Source organism: Fukomys damarensis, unplaced genomic scaffold, assembly GCF_012274545.1.
Source record: "Fukomys damarensis isolate Sample0158 unplaced genomic scaffold, DMR_v1.0_HiC HiC_scaffold_30, whole genome shotgun sequence".
Taxonomy (NCBI): Eukaryota; Metazoa; Chordata; class Mammalia; order Rodentia; family Bathyergidae; genus Fukomys; species Fukomys damarensis.
The window spans coordinates 69,292,525-69,310,548 of record NW_022900942.1 but is presented as its reverse complement, the minus strand read 5'-3'; the positions used below and the strand labels follow the sequence as shown (position 1 = coordinate 69,310,548).

Sequence of the window (18,024 nt, the reverse complement as noted above, 5' to 3'; positions counted from 1 at the left end):
AAGGCATTATACTTGTAGTGCCTGACAGTCCCTCTATATTCTCATTAAAATACTCATTAAGATACACCAAGACCCGGCCGGGTGTGGTGGCGCACGCCTGTAATCCCAGCACTCGGGAGGCTGAGGCAGGAGGATCGCTGTGACTGTGAGTTCGAGACCAGCCTGAACTACATAGTGAGTTCCAGGTCAGTCTCACTACATAGTGAGACACTGCCCCCCGAAAAAAAAACAAAAAACAAACAAGATACACCAAGACTCAAAAGTGGCAATGAGAGATGATGATATTACAAAGCCCTAGCTGTGAGTGTAGGTATGGAGAAATTGAGGAGAAGCTAACTTTACTATGAAAGGAAAAGACTGTAAACTTAGGGTTTTTTCCTTGATGATGTAAGACATGTTTCAAATACAGGTCCAGCATGGATCTATTAGGAAACTAGATCATGGATTTCTCATCCTCTAATACTGGGAGAAAGTTAATTTCTGCTCTTTAAACTACCAGGCTACAGTATTCTATTACAGCAACCTAAATGGACCAGAATACTGACCCATAAAGCTAATGTAGTAAAATGATGTATGTTGGACTTGAGGGCTCTCATTGTTATATTTTTCCCTTTAGTCCTGCTTCTTTTATCAGCTAACAGCAAGCTCCCAGCCCTTAATGATCTAATCTGGGGCCAGGGATTAGCTCAGTGGTTCTGCCGCCTGCCTTGCAAATGCAAGGACCTGAGATCGATGCCCGGTACCAAAAAATAAAAAATAAAAAAAACATGACAGCATTAAAATGATCTAATCTGACGTCTAGCTGCAGCTATCTGAAGACTTCTGGGGTGGAGGTACGGCTTCTAATCCAGTATTAACTATCTCACCCCCGTCGTGGTGGAGTATGCTGCCTTGCTGCTGTAACACGCTCTCTAATCCCCAGGGTGACTTGCACTACCCAGACTCCTGCTCGCCTGACCCAACCCACCAAAGTAGGTCTTGCCATAGGGATGGCTCATGGGTGTATGACAGAAGGAGTGTTATAGGTCTCCTGAAGGACTGAACTCTTAGTGTTAAAAACAAATGAAAAACACAACGAAAAGGTCAGGCGGAAGAGGTCAGAAGAAAGGAAAGGATTTTATAGCTTGGTACCTTTAACGGTCCTGCTTTCTGGGAAATGTGAACCAAGCAGCCTTGGCTTTCCCACCAGGTACACACTATGTGATCTGGACATTCTCAGGGTCAGGAAGGCTCAACTCTCCATCTTTAGCCACTTTGCATTTTCTGCACACACACACACACACACACACACGCACACTCGAGTGAGTCAGAGGAGAATGAAGGACAGAGCCCTGAGTCAGGACAGCCCAACCTGATGCACGCTCCATTTTGGGGACTTCAGACACCGCAGACTCTTCACCTAACAGTGACCCTCTGTCCTCCGATACTTCCGGCACTTCAGATTCTCCACGGAATTCAGACTCCTCACCTTCACTCTCTTCTTCAGCTTCATTATCAGCTTCTTCAGCTTCTACAATCAAGAGGAACAAAGTAACACTCAGTTTACGCCAACAAATATTTATTGGATACTAAATGCTGAGGCCAGGACAGACAATAATTATATCTATTACAATGTAGTAGTAAAGGAAGGACAGTGATCTGCTCAGGGTCTTAGGAGAGAACCAGACCAAGAGTTTATTCAAAAGAAAAATATTTGTAACAATCCCAAATATTCTAACAGTAAGCGACTAGAGACAACCCAAGCCCATTCAGTAACAGACTGTCTAAATTTGCAGTGTCCTAGAAGGTAGCCTTAGTCATGTGTGGCTACTGAGCACTTGAAATGTGGCTAGTCCAAATTCAAACATATGTAAGCATTTTTTTTCTTTTTATTGAGGTTATTGGTACAATCTAGGTATACAATACAATTACATTCATCACTGGGATTCTGTACCTTTACATAAAAGGTCTTGATTCTCATTTTTCCCCTTGTCCCTGCCTCCCTTCACCCCCTCCTCCCCTCCCCATTTACAAACACTTTATTTCCATTTTTTCAGTTTCTCATACTTTTTTCCTCTCCCTTATTACCTTTCCCCCACCCTTCCCACTTTCCCTACACCTTTAGCCCTTTACTTCCTATTTCACATTATTAATTATCTCATTAGGATCCTGTGTACTGTTATAGTTTTTCACACCAAAGAAACTATTTGGTATTTCAGTTAAAGAAATCTCTGTATGAACATTAAAAATAGGGAATCCTAAAATAAAACTAAAAAGGAAAGTAAAAGAGAAAAGGCAATGATGCAACATCAAAATAATCCTTAATTCTGGAGATGAAAATGGTCCCTGAACATATTTAAATTGCTTCTCGCTCTTATAGTCTTATCTTATTCTTTTTTCATTATTTAGAGAATACTTTATTACTTTCTGTAATCAAACCCACGTAGATATGACCTTACATATTTAGTATGATGTGTTACCCCTGTACACATGGAAAAAAATAAAAATAAATTAACATTTCTAGATCAATATGGTTGTCCATTTTTGTACAATGCCAAGTCAACACAGTAAATTGGGATGACTTTTTCCAAAGTTGGCAGCACCGTTAAAGTTTCCCAAAATTCAATTTATATATATGTGTGTGTGTGTGTGTGTGTGTGTACTTTTCCAGGTTCTGCAGTCATCTGAACAAAATTATAGACATTCAGCACATTCCATTAAAAACAAAAAACAAAAAAAAAACCCAAAAAACAAAGAAAAGAATAATATCCAGACAACAGCAAAGTTCTGTTGCTGTTGTGGTACCTGGCACCATTTTTTCTATTAGCCTCTTAATCATCTCGAAAGAGAACATTCTAGAGTAATATCATTACATGTAGCTCTGATAAAGCACAGTCCCTACTATGTATCATAAAGCAGGTACTAGATATTTTACATTCATAGAGGTATGATACAGTACCATCCTACATCAATAATACTAGATTCAGTTTTGGTTTGAAATTTACTTTGCCTGCAAATAAGATTGCTACCCCTGTTTTTTTCTGGGCTCCTGTCACATGGAAAATTGTTTTCTACCTTTTCACTTTCAGTCTATGGGCTTCTTTTTGCACTAGGTGTGTTTCTTGTATACAACATATTATTGGATTTTGCTTCTTATTCCATTTTGCCAATCTATTTCTCTTGATTGGTGAGTTGAGGCCATTGACATTGCTGGTTATAACTGATATGTACTGACTTATTATTGACATGTTATTGGCCTTTTGTTGACTCTTTTTACCGTTTCCCCTTCTCCTTTTAATTTCTTGCCTTGCCTATTTGATTTGCTCTGTTGGGCCTCATGGTGTTGTTGCCTTCATTGTCTTTTTCTAGGATCTTGTAAGCATTTTTTTTTTTGAGACATGGTCTCACTATGTAGTTCAGGATGGCCTTGAACTCACTATGCAGTACAGGCTGGCCTCAAACTTACGGTGATCCTCCAGCCACAGCCTCCTGAGTGCTGGGATTACAAATGTGTGCCACCATCCCTGGCCATGGGTAAGTATCAAACACATAAAGTGTATCAAAGGGTTGGCATGAAAGCACTGAATGTAAAATGTGCGGCTACTAGAAAATTTAGTTACATATGTGGCTTATCCTGGGCAGTATCAAGCTAGACTATATACACAATGATAGCTTCTCTTACAGTTAAGTAAAAACAGCAAGAAGTAATATGTTGATTAACATGTTAATTTAAATTTATAAAGCTTAATTACAAGTTTTGGGTAGCTGCTAATGAAAAACTACATGCACGAAAATCTCTCAGGAAAAAGATGGCAGTGGTGTCAGGAAACTTGCCTCCCCAGTTGCCTTTCATATACTTAGGAAACTGACATGATCAATTTGTGAAATGGAAAACAAGGTACCTTTCTATGTGAAGATGATTTGAAAAAATAAATAAGCTTGCCTTTTGTACTCTTGTGGAATTCATTCTTCCAGTGAGTTCCTTCGACTGTCACATTCTCACGGGGTGATTCACCTCTGACATCCAAACCTCACCTAACTCTAGATAATTACGCACCAGAGGAGAGCATCCCGGAGCATCTTAATACCTCAGTTTGAACCAACACTACAACGTGTAGCTTCCAAGTATGTAACTTGAAAAGCGGCGAACCTTGTGTTAAATCGAGAGTTTGATGGTAATACACCAAGTATGAAGCAACATTTGCTGAATCTTACTGCAGCTGGGGATAGTCACATAGTCTACACAACAAACTTAAAAATTTCTTTCAACTACATATCGCTTATAGTGAAAAAATCATATACCTCCAAGGTATGTATATAAATTTATTTCTCGGTTATATTCTTATCTATGTTGGATACATTATAAAAAGAATTTTTACAATGTTTCAGAAAATTTTAAAAGTTCAAATCCCTTTTCCTAAAACCCCAATGAATAATCTGTATACCACATAAGTTAGGGATGAAGTGAAAGGTAGATTATCTAAGATCCTTCAACTATTTATGATTTTGACTGTTAATTTGTTTTATATTATCAATAAATTACCCCAAAACTAGTGGTTCAAACAACAGCTTTCACATACTTCCCTGTTTCTGTGCACAGGAATCAGGAAGGCTCAGTTGCGGGATCTGGCTCAGGTGTTTCGGGGGTTCTGAAGAGCTATGTGGCTGGAGGACCCCCTTCCAGGGTGGACCAGTCCGGGAACCAAAGGCTGCTGCCATGGGCACTACTTGAGTGCTGACCCGGAGAATGGGTTATGTGATAAGGAAGTTTGCAGTACCTGGCGCACAGCAGTGGAAAACTGAAACTATTCTCTTCACTCTTTCAGCCATGGGACCCCCTGGCAGTCTGGTGAAACTTGTGGACCTTTTCTCTGAATAATGCTTTCAAACTCAACAAATAAAATGCATAAGAGGCAATTATATTGAAACACAGTTGCCAAAATAAAAAATTATGCTGTAGAATATCTGTGTGCCTTTATTAATGTATTAAAGAAAGACAACTAACAGGCATATTAATAACTACTATAAGTTTGGAACAATGATAAACACAAATAAGATATATAAAACTATAACGAAGAGAAAATATCTTCATTTCTCTTAACTTCAAAGATAAGGTACTCTTTTGGCTTACTTCCTGTATTAAAAATTGAAGGGATTAGCTGGGCATGGTGGCACACGCCTGTAATCCCAGCACTTGGGAGGCTGAGGCAGGAGGATTATTGTGACTTCGAGACCAACCTGGGCTACATAACAAGTTCCAAGTCAGTCCCAACTACATAGTGAGACCCTATCTCAAAAAAAAAAAAAGTTGAAGGGATTACTACATTTCAGTTAAATGTAGTGAATATAGGTGGAATTATTTTTTTCCACTGAACCTCTCGGATCCATAATTGTTATCCACAAGTCCCAGGTTGAACTCTAGTATCTAAAAAACCTTAAAACTTAGGAAAAAAAAGCTCTCCCACAGTGGAGGTGGGTGTTTAAATATAAAAACTATGGATCTAGCAAGGGTATGGATGTTTTCTTGTGGATTTTTCTAACAGAAATAATATCGTCAGCCATGTTACCCATGATGAGTGTCATTTACAAACATGCTACACGTCCTATTCTGCTGTGTATTCTTCCTAAAGGGCACACAACTGGGGATCTGTGTGAAGAGTCTTTTCCTATGAATCTATATGATGTAGTATACAAAGTGACACATTTGAGAATGAAAAGGAATAATTTAAGTAAGTTGGGACCACAGGCATAAATCTGGACTCATGGGAAAACTCGGAAATATAATCAACCTGCCCATAATTCACATGAAATAACGTAGCTGCTTGCAGTAAAAATACAAGAATAAATGATACATTATTAATCTTAATCTATACTGACCTTTTGTTTTCTCATGCACAGCATCCAGTAGTCTTTGTTTTTCTTCTTCTATTCTTAGTGCCTCTTCTTTAGCCTTTCTAAAATGAAATGGTTCAAAATTCAATTATCTTCACAAGATCAGACATATCACATTATTATAGTATTGAATGCTTATGGTGGCAAAAAGAAGAGTAAATTGCTTATTCATTATACTTTTTACTTTACAATGTACAATTTTAAACCAATCGTGTTAAGGCCAGTTAGTTTACACTTGCTATTATTGTGGGTTTGGGTAAGAAAAACTGGAATGTTATACTTTGAAGAGCTTTAGCTATTAACTAGAAAATCCGTCAAAAGTAATAAAGGATTACCTAACTGTAACTTTAAGAGCAAAAGCATTTGTAACATTTTTCCTCTGGTTAAATGGGAATTATTCACAATATAATGTTTTAAGTGAAAAAAGCAGAATATAAAACTGTATGTATAATACGACTTTAATTTGCATTTAAAATGTATATAAATTAAAAGACTGGAAGAAAACTAACTGAACAATTAACAAGCAGTAATTATCTCAGGTGGAGACATGATGAGAGCTTTAAATTTTAAAATTTTTGCATTGAAAACTTTTGTACATTGAATAAATACAAGTTGCAATTTTTTCTAACTAGAAAAAACCTGATTATTTTATTTTAACACAGTAATGATGAAATTTAAAGACACTTAGAATACTGAAACTTAAGTATCTAGAGGGAATCTGTACGTTATTTCATTAAGGCTGAAGCAATCATCTTCCCTTAACAATGAAGATGTTCGTTTGATCCCCAGTACAAAAAACAACAACAAAAGAAACAAACAAAAAAAATGAAGGTGAAGGCAGGTACGAGGAAAGTTAGTAAAATGATGGAGAAAGACAGCATCTATTAAAAGTGAAAAATATGTGCATCTTTTACCTAGAAATTCCATGTCTAGCAATTCAGCTCTCAGAAACAGGCATATTACTGCACAAAGAAACATACATAAGAAGGCCGATTGCATCTTTTACACATAGTATTAAAATACAGTACACCAGCTGTTCACCAACGGGGGGCAGTGAGAAGACTCCTCCTGCAGCAGCTGCTGGCGCGCTGCTCCCAGGCCTGTCACCCTCCGCTATGGGCCTCCTCTGCCTACCTCTTCTAGCTGTGTCTGTCCCCTGATTTCACCACCCTTCCCTGCAGGGCGGTGCCCCTTGGGGACCAGGTCCTCTCACTGCTCCCCTCAGCGGCCAACTATTTAGTAGTAGTCTAATAATTAGGAGATATTTAACAACCCTAAAATATACATTAATCCTTTTTTTTAATTCTAGGCAGATTTTACCTTGACTTTGCTGCTGCTTCTTCCTTTTCCTTTTGTAGCTCATTTGACAATCTTTCTAAAATCTTAGAGTCAATTTCAGACTTATTTTGTAAATACATTCTATTAAATAAACATTTTCCTGAAATATAAAGAGAATAATAATATTTTGAAGGTGTATAGAGTGAGATATATTTTTGAAATTAAGAACAAAAAATTACTTCTGCTTTTCCTTTAAGGATTTATCAAAATAGTCTAAATTGCTTAACACTTTAATAGACTGTCTTAAATCTTTCTTAAAAAGGTATATGGTAACATAGTATAATTACTACATGAAGAGACAAATATTTTCCCCAAGGAAACTCTGATCTCAAGTAAATTTCCTTAAGAGACAATGTGACAGAATAATGAAAACATGACAGCTTACGTACTTAACGGCCCTCATTCTTACACATTATTCTTTAGAAACTACTCCTGCTGACTGGGGCAGGGGCAAATCCTCAGCGCCAAGAAACAGTGCACTGGCTGGTGGGACCCTCAGCTGACGCACGTGACCCCAGGCCTCCTCCTTTGCCAGCCAGGGGCTGCTGGGGTGGTATTTGTACGTTAGGAGAGTACAGCGTTTTCCACTCTATGTTTTTAAAAAACATTAACAGCAATAGAATTTTCAGTTTCAAATTTACTTAATAAATATTTACCAACCATTGTTTTCCATGTCGGATAAGTAGATTACCAAATCGGGTACAATTCCTTTCTCAATCAAGACCATCCACAGTTCTTTTATAACAGGGCAGTTGTCCACAATCCATCCTCCAAATTTTGGGGTATCAGAAAACCTATTCTTGTTTTCTGCTACTACCTGTGAAAATTTACACCATGACAGCTTGACAAGTTAAGGATTTTACCTTGATATGTAAAATTTTTGTATATCTCAAATATCTTTTGAGTTTGGATCTTGAGAAGAAAGAAAGTCAATTATTTTTTAAAAGAAAAACAAATTTAAAGCAATAAAATTCTATGTGTTTATGGAGTTTGGCTAAACTCTAGCAGCTGTAGCTTCAACATAAATACAGAAATCAGTCATGTGGATCTGTGACTCTACTGACTCTGAGGGCTTAAAATAAAATTATATCCTATCAAGTAGTCACAGAATATCAGGAATCAAAGAGAGAGATGTCAAAAGGGTCAGTATAATCTTCTGACCTAAGAGGATTTAAGATTATCTCCTTTTTTGAATTTTTATTTAGGGCCAGGGATGTAGCTCAGCGGTGCAGTGGCTGCCTGGCAACTACTGCAACCAGGAGTTTGACTCCCGGTACCAAAAAAAGAAACGTGAAAAAATTTTTTTTCTTTTTATTGAGTTTATTGGTAAATTTTAGGTATACAGTACAGTTACATTCATTATTGGGATCTTGTACCTTTACACGACAGGTCTTGGTTCTCATTTTTCCCCTTGTCCCTGCCCTCCCTTCTCCCCCTCCTCCCCTCCCCATTTACAAACACTTTATTTCCAATTTTTCATTTTCTCATTTTTTTCTTTTCCCTTATTCCCTTTCCCCTACTCTTCCCACTTTCCCTACACCTTTACCCCTTTTCTTCCTATTTCATGTTGTTAATTATCTCATTAGGATCTTGTGTACCATTAGTTTTTCACACCAGAGAAACTATTCAGTATTTACATGTGTGACTTATTTATTTCACTTAGAAGTATATCCTCAAAATGAAAAAAAATTTTTGTCTGAATACAGTCTTTTCAAAAACAGAATTTTAAACACCTTGAAATGTTTAACACAAGAGAATTCAGGGGTAAAAGAAAAGCTATGAACAAGAAACAAAAATGGTTAATACAAATTTTACTCTCCAAGTTTCAAAGACAAAAAAATTAAAACCTTGAGATACAATTTATAATTTCTCTGACACCTCCAATTTTTTTGAAAAAAATTAATGGCTTCGTAATATTTTATCACATTTTTTAAAACCTTACCTTTTTGAACCTCCCTCTGTAAAATATTTATATCACTTATAGTTTTATAGTAACACTGTGATGAACATCTATATTTCACTCTTCCTCTTAGTGTTTTCATGTGACTATAGCACGACAGCCTCACTAGCATTGATTGTTTAAAAACTGCCAATTTTACAGGTGAGAAATTGCATCTCATTGTTTGAATTTCATATTCTTATTGAAACTTATACATTACAAACTTTCAATTAAGCACACATATTTCTACTTTGATGAAATATGCCTATATCCCCGGCTTGCTTTTATATCTGGGTATTAGATTTTCCTACTGATTTATAAGAAATTAATGTTATATTTATTGTAAATTCTTTCCTCAGTTTGGCTTTTGTGATTTCTTACACAGACAGTCATGATTAGCTCACCTCTGTTTGGCAATTTTCTCTTAGGAGCTTTTCCACTGCAGCTGTGCCCAGAACCCTTGCTGGCCCTTGGGTCTGGGATTCTCCATAGGCCCATGTGCTAAAGGCCGGGCCCCCAGCTCAGCTGGGAGGTGAGGTGGGCCAGTGGAGGTCTCTGGGCACTGGGGCCTGGCCTTGAAAGGGGCCGTGGGACCATGACTCCTTCCTTTCTCCCTTTGCTTGCTGGCCAGTAGGGGCGTATTCCTGCCCTCTCATGGCCCCCCTGCCAGGCTGCGCTTCCTCACCACAGACCCGACCAGCAGACACACTGTATCTTGGACTGGAACCTCCAAACCTGTCAGCCAAAGCAGTTCTTCGTTTGTTTATAGTCTGTGGTGTTTGTTATGGTGATGGTAGTCCTTGAGGTTATTCCAGGGCTACGACACCGTCTTCTAGTTTAGCTATTTAATTTACATGGAATTATTTATTTTTACTTTGATATAAGGTAAAAATCTAAGTAGTTTTTTTCCTTGACAGTTAATTGGTCAATACCGTTAAATAATTCTTTCCTATTAGATTATGAAGTAAATTTAGGCAGGTACCAAAATTGTGTCTGTGCTGTCTGTGCCTGTGCCTCTCCTGTGGTTCGCTGGTCCTTGTATCACATTTCACTAACTGTAAAGCAATTCTCCCGCTATTGTGACTCTGCCAAACTGCTTTTTATCTAGTTTAAACTATTGGTTCTCCCAAATAAACGTGAGTCATATTCTCAATTTCCAAAATACATTAGAGATTTTTTTATTAGAACTGCATTATATATTAACTTGAGGAAGACATAGGTCAGTTTTTTACTTGCTTATTATAACTTTCAAAACAATAACATTTTGTCTTTATAAATAATAAACTGTAATATCTCTATGTGTTGACATCTACTTATGTGAACATTTAAAGTTCAGTATTTTTAGTCGTGTGGATCTCTCATCTCTATTTCCATCTTATTATTATTATTATTTAATTTACTGGTACATTTTAGGTATACAGTACAGTTACATTCATCATTGAGATCTTGTACCTTTACATGACAGGTCTTGGTTCTCATTTTTTCCCCTTGTCCCTGCCCACCCTTCACACCCTCCTCACCTCCCCATTTACAAACACTTTATTTCCATTTTTTTCATTTTCTCATATATATTTTTTTCTTGGATATTTTTAAAAGAAATTGTCACTTGCAAAAATGATTGCATTTTCCCTATGTTCTAGTTTCTTGCATGTTTTAAGGCATTCTGTATAGTTACAATTTCCACCAAGCATTAAAAATGGGTGTGATAGGGACAGGGATGTAGCTCAGTGGCACTGCACCTATCTCACAAGTGCAAGGTCCTGAGTTCAATCCCCAGTACCTGAGTAAAAAATGGGTGTGACAGAAATATCTTGTTCCTGCCTATAATATAAAACAGTCTGTAACCCTAAGCTAACTTCATTACAGTGTCACAAGGGTGTTCTGCTACCCCCGATGCAGGGAGATAACTACTGAGACATTGTGTTGTTTTTGCTGCATTTTCAGTCCTCACTCTGAGAAGGGAGCCAGGCTACCTAAGCCCCTTCTTTTGGAGAGGTTTGTGTAGCAGGGCTGAATGCAAAAGCCATCTTCCTGATTTTAATTTGTCCCAAGTGATTCTACTGCAGATGGGAAACTGTTACATATTGAAAAATATTGGAATAAGACAAGACAGAAAGGAATCACGGTAGGCCTGTGAAAAATAGGTTTTCTACACAGGTCCTTGGCCTCTTAAGAAATGACCATGTGATACATATTTTGATGTTAAAATCTCATATAATTTAAACTGTCCTGTCCCAAACCCAGAGCTGCAGTTTATTGCCTAACTACACTATATATATGTATATATATATATTCCTGTATCAGAAGGTTATAGCAGAGCTACCTGTAGATGTATACCTTCAGAAAATGGAGGAGAATGGAGCAAATTTTCAGGCAAGGGTAAGAACTGGACTTTCAGGACCCAAACAATGTCTCGCTCACATGCCCACCCTCATGCGTGGTTTCCGCTCCAGGCAAACATGACAGCTCTGACTTGGTGGAGCTCCTGAACCCTATGCTCATCTATTTGCCACTTAGCACATGGTAAGTCGGTCACTGGTTTATATGCCGGCTCAGTCTTGCCTGTCTAGCCGATAGCTCCTTTCAGGCATGGGCTATGCTTAATTCATTTTCACATCTCTAGTATCTGACCCAGAACAGAGCAATACTAGGCTCAGTGCTCAAAGGCTACTGAAGGAAAAATCTGAGGCTGGAGCAACCTGAAAAGATGTAAAAGACATCAGGAGTCTATGGAAAGCTCAGAGAGAGCAAAGAGTCCAAGGCAGGGAGGCTGGGAGAGCTGGGGCTCATGAAAACCACCCAATATGTCACACACTGGTTCTGCATGTTCACATAATGTTTATTCCCACAGAATAATTTTAAATTAAATCACAGAGAAAGTCAGAATTTCATTCAGAGACCAAAACTGCTTTGTTCTTGAAGGTATCAGACTGCCACCATTGCAGCCACTTCAACCCCTTTCTCTTAAAGTCTTATGGGCTTTAGGTTTCCCTTCACAGAACAAGCAGCCCCAAGCTGATCAAGCCCAGCAGCCACAACTTTCACCCTAGGACAGATGCAGCTAGCAGCTGTAATAGCCTAATGATCATTGTTCTTGGAGCTCTGCTCCCGCCCCCTCTAAGCAAGCACAACTAACCTTTGCCCCTTGTTTAAACAATCTCAGCGAAACAGCAACTGCCTTTGTTACAACTTTTCTCTGCTCCCCTATAAGAACGCCTAGGCCAGTGGTGGTAAACCTATGGCACAGTGTGCAGCCAGATGACTGCAGCATTGAAAACTCTAAAAGGGGCTCCACTGCTGTCCTAGTCCGCAAGAAAGTGGCCTTTCTAGACAAGTCAACCAAATGGGTCCCTCCCAGCCCTCTGATAAAGACACGTCGTTGGCTGTGGAGCTTCCTCTTTCCTTTTTCCTAACAGTTCTGTCCTTAACTTTTGCTCTGAATGCTTGCCCAAGATCCCAGTACAAAATAGATCCATGTGGATACAAATGAAAGAGATGCCTTCCGATTTGCATTGGTACAACATAAGGCTTTTTCTCCTGCTAGACTAAAAAATCAGGGTGGTTGGATAAAAATTAGATAGCTGTGGAGAAAACCCTCTCTCAATCTACAACGAATTAGCTCACAGAAATGAAAACATCTGAACTGAACCAAAGACAATTTGGTTAATGAATTCATTTCAAAGCTATCTCATTATTTTAAATTCTATCTCATAGTTTTTTTGATCACTGAAACTTTACCAAAGAGCATCAACAATTTTCCACTGGGATACTTTACATATAGCAATGCTGACTAAAAAATGTACATGATGTGGTTTTTCTATAAAATGGAATACTACTCAGCCATAAAGAATGAGAAAGTAGATTCATTCATAGGTAAATGGGTACATTTTGAGGATATACTCCTAAGTGAAATAAATAAGTCACACATGTGTAAATACCAAATAGTTTCTCTGGTGTGAAAAACTAAAATAGTACTCAAGATCCTAATGGGACAATTAGCAACGTGAAATAGGAAGAAAAAAATCAAAGGTGTAGGGACAGTGAGAAGGATAGGGAAAGGGGAATAAGGGAAAAGGAAAAAAATATGAGAAAAATGTAAAAATGGAAATAAAGTATTTGAAGGTGGGGAGGGAGGAGAGGGTGAAGGGAGGGTGGGGACAAGGGGGAAAATGAGAACCGAGACCAGTAATGAATGCAACTGTACTGTCTACCTAGAATGTTCCAATAAACTCAATGTAAAAAAAAGTACATGAATTTGAGGCCTAATACATTTCAGTACTGTAATAAGACTCTCAAATAATTATACATACATACACAAGACTAACACTGTATTAATCATAGTTAAGTCAATGACAAAAATTAACAGGCTGTACTTTTTTTTTACCTCTTTGAGGACTTCCTCTAAGATTTCAGCATGTTTTTCATAAGGCTGCTCAAAGTTTATATCCTTTGTCATTTTTAGAGACCCTTCAAGTATGGAAATAACTTCTGGATGATCTGCAGTTACCTCTTCTATTGAGTCTTCTATTGAGACTAAAGAAAAGTAAGTTAATAAGTCAATACCACTAATATACTTTAGTGGACGATGCTATTCACTATAAAATACGACTATTAATACCTGACCCCAAAAAGCATTATCTTTGTGATACTGCAGCACATGCTAAAAAAAGGAAAGGATAAGCTGGGGGAGAGAAAAGGCTAAACCAGGAATCAGAGTCACAGAGCACCACAGCAGTGGCTGAAGCCAGTGCCTCAAACTGATTGTACTCAAGGAGACACCAAAGTCATGTCCAGCGAGAGTCAAAACCAACGAAGCCCAGGACAGACAGTGCTGGAATCAGAGAATTCCAGGATCAAGCAAAGCACACACATTCAAGGAGTAGGCACCAATGGTCCTTTCCCATTAGGACATGAGACGAAATGGCACGGGACAGGGCAGGAGGCAGGCAGGCTGGAGGGGGCCAGGCGAAGGTGGCACACTTGCTTCTCACTGTGGTTTCTTGCACAGCTGAGCTGGCACATAGGCGGCACTGCGACCTAAAGATTCATTAGTCCTCCAATGAGATTGAAACTCAACAGCCTAACGCCCTCAACTCTGCATTGCCAGCTAAACTTCTCGGCTGCTGCCCCAGGCTCAACAATAGGCTTTGAGTCCAACTGATTTTGGTCCAGAAAAGCTCCAAAGGGCCTTCAAAGAGTAGCTGCCTCCCACCCTCCTTGCATGAACGGTCCTCTGGAATGGCAAAAGGACACGGTTCTTAGAGGACCAGGGAAGAAGAGTCAAGAACCCATAATCTTCCTACAGCTTTGAGAGAAGGGAGTGTGATGAAATGAAAGTATGTGACAAGATGCTAAAGGAACGAGCTACTAGATCTTCGCTGCATATCCATTCTCTTCCTTAGTAACAGAACCTTGATTTTGTCAAGGCCAGCAATGTGCCCAGCTGAAAAATTACATCTCCCATCTTCCTAACTTTCCTTATAAGCTTGGATGCTCAATAAGATACAAGCAAAAATTTTTAAAAGCAAATTTTCTGCCAAATCTTTAAGAGAGATCGTTGGGTGGAATGCTATAACGTGTCCCTTGCTTTTAACTCTCCTCTCACTAGCTACACTGAAATGATGGCTGGAGCCCCAGCAGCCATCCTGTGAATCAGTGCAGCCACCTACCAAGCGTGGCAGAGCATAGATAGAAACTGCCTGTTCTTCCAATACTCTTTCCATCAAAATAAGATGGCATGTTATTCATCCTGTGTTTGTGTAGGTCCATAACACAGCACTCTTACAATGGAGTAAATCTCACATTTCTCCTTCTAAACACTTAGGCAGATACTTGGTTTAACAGAGTCACAATTTAAGAGAAACAAATCACCCAAATATTAATTTACTTTTATATGAAAATAATTTTAGATCTTAACTAGGTTCTCGAGAACTTCCTTTAAATGTGGATGTCTCACAGATTTATTTCATAAATGCATATGAAACTGTTAACAACCAAAGGAAAATGTAGATGAATTCCCAAGGAAGGTCACAGAATGGGCCCAGGGACACAGGACTCATAGTCTCAATTTTTAATTCAAATGAATATTCTGTCTGCTAGCAGGGAAAATAAAGATAATAACCTAACCTGTAGCAAAGCTAGGAGTGATTTCAGTTTAATATAGTGACACTAGATTTAAATGGAAAGAAAAACCAAGAGTGCTGCCCTTTCTGAGATCTGGCTGGCCAGGTGTCTGGGTTCTGAGGTGTGCTGACCACACGCAGCAATCCTAGGCAGGTGAGGCACTGTGCCTGCTTCTGACTGGCATGCACTTGAGGGGAGGGCTTCTCTCTATGTAAGCTGCACTGAGAATTCTACAGGAGCAGCAGAGATGCAACTCCCAGCTGCCAAAAGAGGTCCAGCATCTGAATGCATAGGGCTGTGCTCTGGGAGGGTTGCTTGTGTGCACATTTGCACGTGCTGTGTGTGTCAGTGGAAGCGGGACGCCATTCACAAGCTTCTCACAATGGTCAGTTCAGTTCCCGCTGAGCTTGAAATATACAGCAGAAAAAGTACACATGCCTGAATTAGGAGACACCGCACCAAACAACCAGTTCTACATTCTATAACAAAACAAGTTAGAGACGCACTGAAACACTAAATACAGAATGGCTGCTCTATGAAACAGGGTAAGAACACACACACACACACACACACACACACACAGATGTGCTTATGTCAAATTTCCGGTTGAAAAGAAGACTGTAAAGTGAAGAAAGAAATCAACAATGGCAAAACAATTCTTTGATTGCAAAAACTATGAAAAATGCCTCTCCATACTCAAAAACAGCAAGGTGATTTAGAAGACAAATTACTGATGAAAAAATAGATAAAAATAAAAAACTAATATACAGAGACCCTATAATTGATAAGATTTACAAGGATGGGCCAAAGTTAAATATGGTCACCTCAACAAAGGTTAAATATTAAAATAATAAATATAAGAAGTAAAATCAACACAAGAGAAATGTGAGGAAAACAGACATGCATTTTGTATACTGAGAAAAACATAACTTGAAACAATTTTATACAAAGCAATTTGTTTGTAGCTTCACATTCATTAATAAAATAAGTCCACTATGTCAACATGAAGCCAAAATTTTATATTAAAGGTTTATCAAAACACTACAGGAAAAAAGAAAAGTTTTTAAATTTCCAACATAAGGAACTGATTAAAATTACTACATGGGAAAACCTTGCAACAATTTAAAATTAGTTGAACATTTCCTAATTAAATAATTAAATAATATGCTTATGTAAAAAAGGCAAAAAATATATATTATACCTATTATGTAATGACATATTACATAATTTTAAGTATGTAATGTATTGTTCTCTGTTATGTTAAAATATGAATAGAAAAATTTAAAGAGTAAACAAAACAATGGGATAAATAATGTAATTCAACTAAAATTATGGATTTCTGACGTTCTGATTCTAACACATGGAAGGAAGGAGAGAGTTTTTAAGAAATAATTTATAATTGTATGATAATTATTGTAAAATGTTCAGAAACATTAAAAAATTGTTCTTTGGGCTCTCCTTGCATTTGACTCCCCCTTTTCAATGTTTTCTTCTTTCAAATAAATCTACTTCTGTTCTATAGCTGTTCTGTTTAAATCTGTATGAGGAAAGCTAGTCTTTTTGTTAGGTTTTCATTTTTTGGTAATGTTTAGCTTCAATAAAACATAATCAAATATAAAATAATTAAAAATAGCATCCATATTCTTGGCATTGGCAGTTCATTTTATTACCATCTTTATCTGAACTAGCAGCTTGATCATCAAGAGCATCTTCTGACTTTATTCTGCTTTCTTCTGAGTCATCTAAGGAGCTGTCTCTTTGAGATTCCTGAGAGTGTGCTGTAGTAAAAGAGAAACACATTTTGTTGGGAGCCTCGTGGTATTAGGAAAACTTCAGCCAATAACATCAGCCATATATTTCTTTACCTCCTTCATCAATTGAAGAGTGTAATTCTTCTGAGCCTTTAGACACATATTCTGGGAACTCTTCCAATGCTTTCTCCCCAAATTGTTTTTGAAGTTCTCTTGAAGTAGCTTCAGCTGAAAGACAATTAATCGGCTGTGTTAACAAAAGGTACCTAGGGACAGGGAGGCAGGGGTGGTCTTGTGATCCAGGTCTCAGCCAAATGTCTCCTCTCTGGATAGACAATTCTAATTCTCCAGCATCCTAGCTCTGGTCACTGTCCCCTCTGTTATGTTACCTCTTTCTATCTGTTTGGGCTTTTTTTTTTTTAACTCTTGTGCCCTCTATGACCATGAAGTACCCCAATGACAGGAGCGTCTTGTCCAGTTCTGTCTCTCAGTGCTCAGAGACATGCATAATGCCAAGTCGGACCTCAGGTATCTGCTGAATGAATTAATGAGCTTGTTTCCTTCAGCCTTAAATAGTTCAAATAGCAAGCCATTTCAGTATTCTGAATCAAAAATTGTCCAGCTGCAGTTTTAAGCTGCTTATACTTTTTAAATTTTTATTTTCATTTTGAAGATAATATACTAAAAATATAATTTCATTCTAGGTCATCTGGCTGATCATTTGGATGCAAGAAATCTCAGTGCTGATCTTTCATTTCATTTTTTTTAATCTATTGAATTATTTTACTTTTTTTGTAGGCTAATCCAAAAGAAAAGAGGCAGAATTGTTAAGCAAACAATGTGTCCTTTACTATTAAAAAAAAACCCTCAGTATTACCATATAGGAAGATTTCCTTGCTATTTATATAGTTTCAACTTCCTAACTTATGTAAAAAGCTAAAAAAAATGAAAAATGTTACATTTCAGGAGTAACAAAATGACAAAATATAATAATATAAACTT

The 18,024-nt window shown here is 37.8% G+C and overlaps 1 protein-coding gene across 6 annotated transcripts in view; it reads right to left on the bottom strand.

Moving 5' to 3' along the window:
• The window catches only part of Ak9 (adenylate kinase 9), a 115,702-nt gene that overhangs the window by 60,608 nt on the left and 37,070 nt on the right, over positions 1–18,024 (bottom strand). For all 6 annotated transcript variants that reach the window (XM_033757527.1, XM_033757529.1, XM_010638976.2 and 3 more), the window contains 7 exons: positions 17,137–17,250; positions 16,942–17,049; positions 13,533–13,681; positions 7,870–8,026; positions 7,192–7,309; positions 5,857–5,933; positions 1,352–1,510 (listed from right to left, as the gene is read on the bottom strand). In XM_033757527.1, coding sequence (XP_033613418.1) covers positions 1,352–1,510; positions 5,857–5,933; positions 7,192–7,309; positions 7,870–8,026; positions 13,533–13,681; positions 16,942–17,049; positions 17,137–17,250 — 882 coding nt within the window. The remainder of the gene's footprint in view (positions 1–1,351; positions 1,511–5,856; positions 5,934–7,191; positions 7,310–7,869; positions 8,027–13,532; positions 13,682–16,941; positions 17,050–17,136; positions 17,251–18,024) is intronic.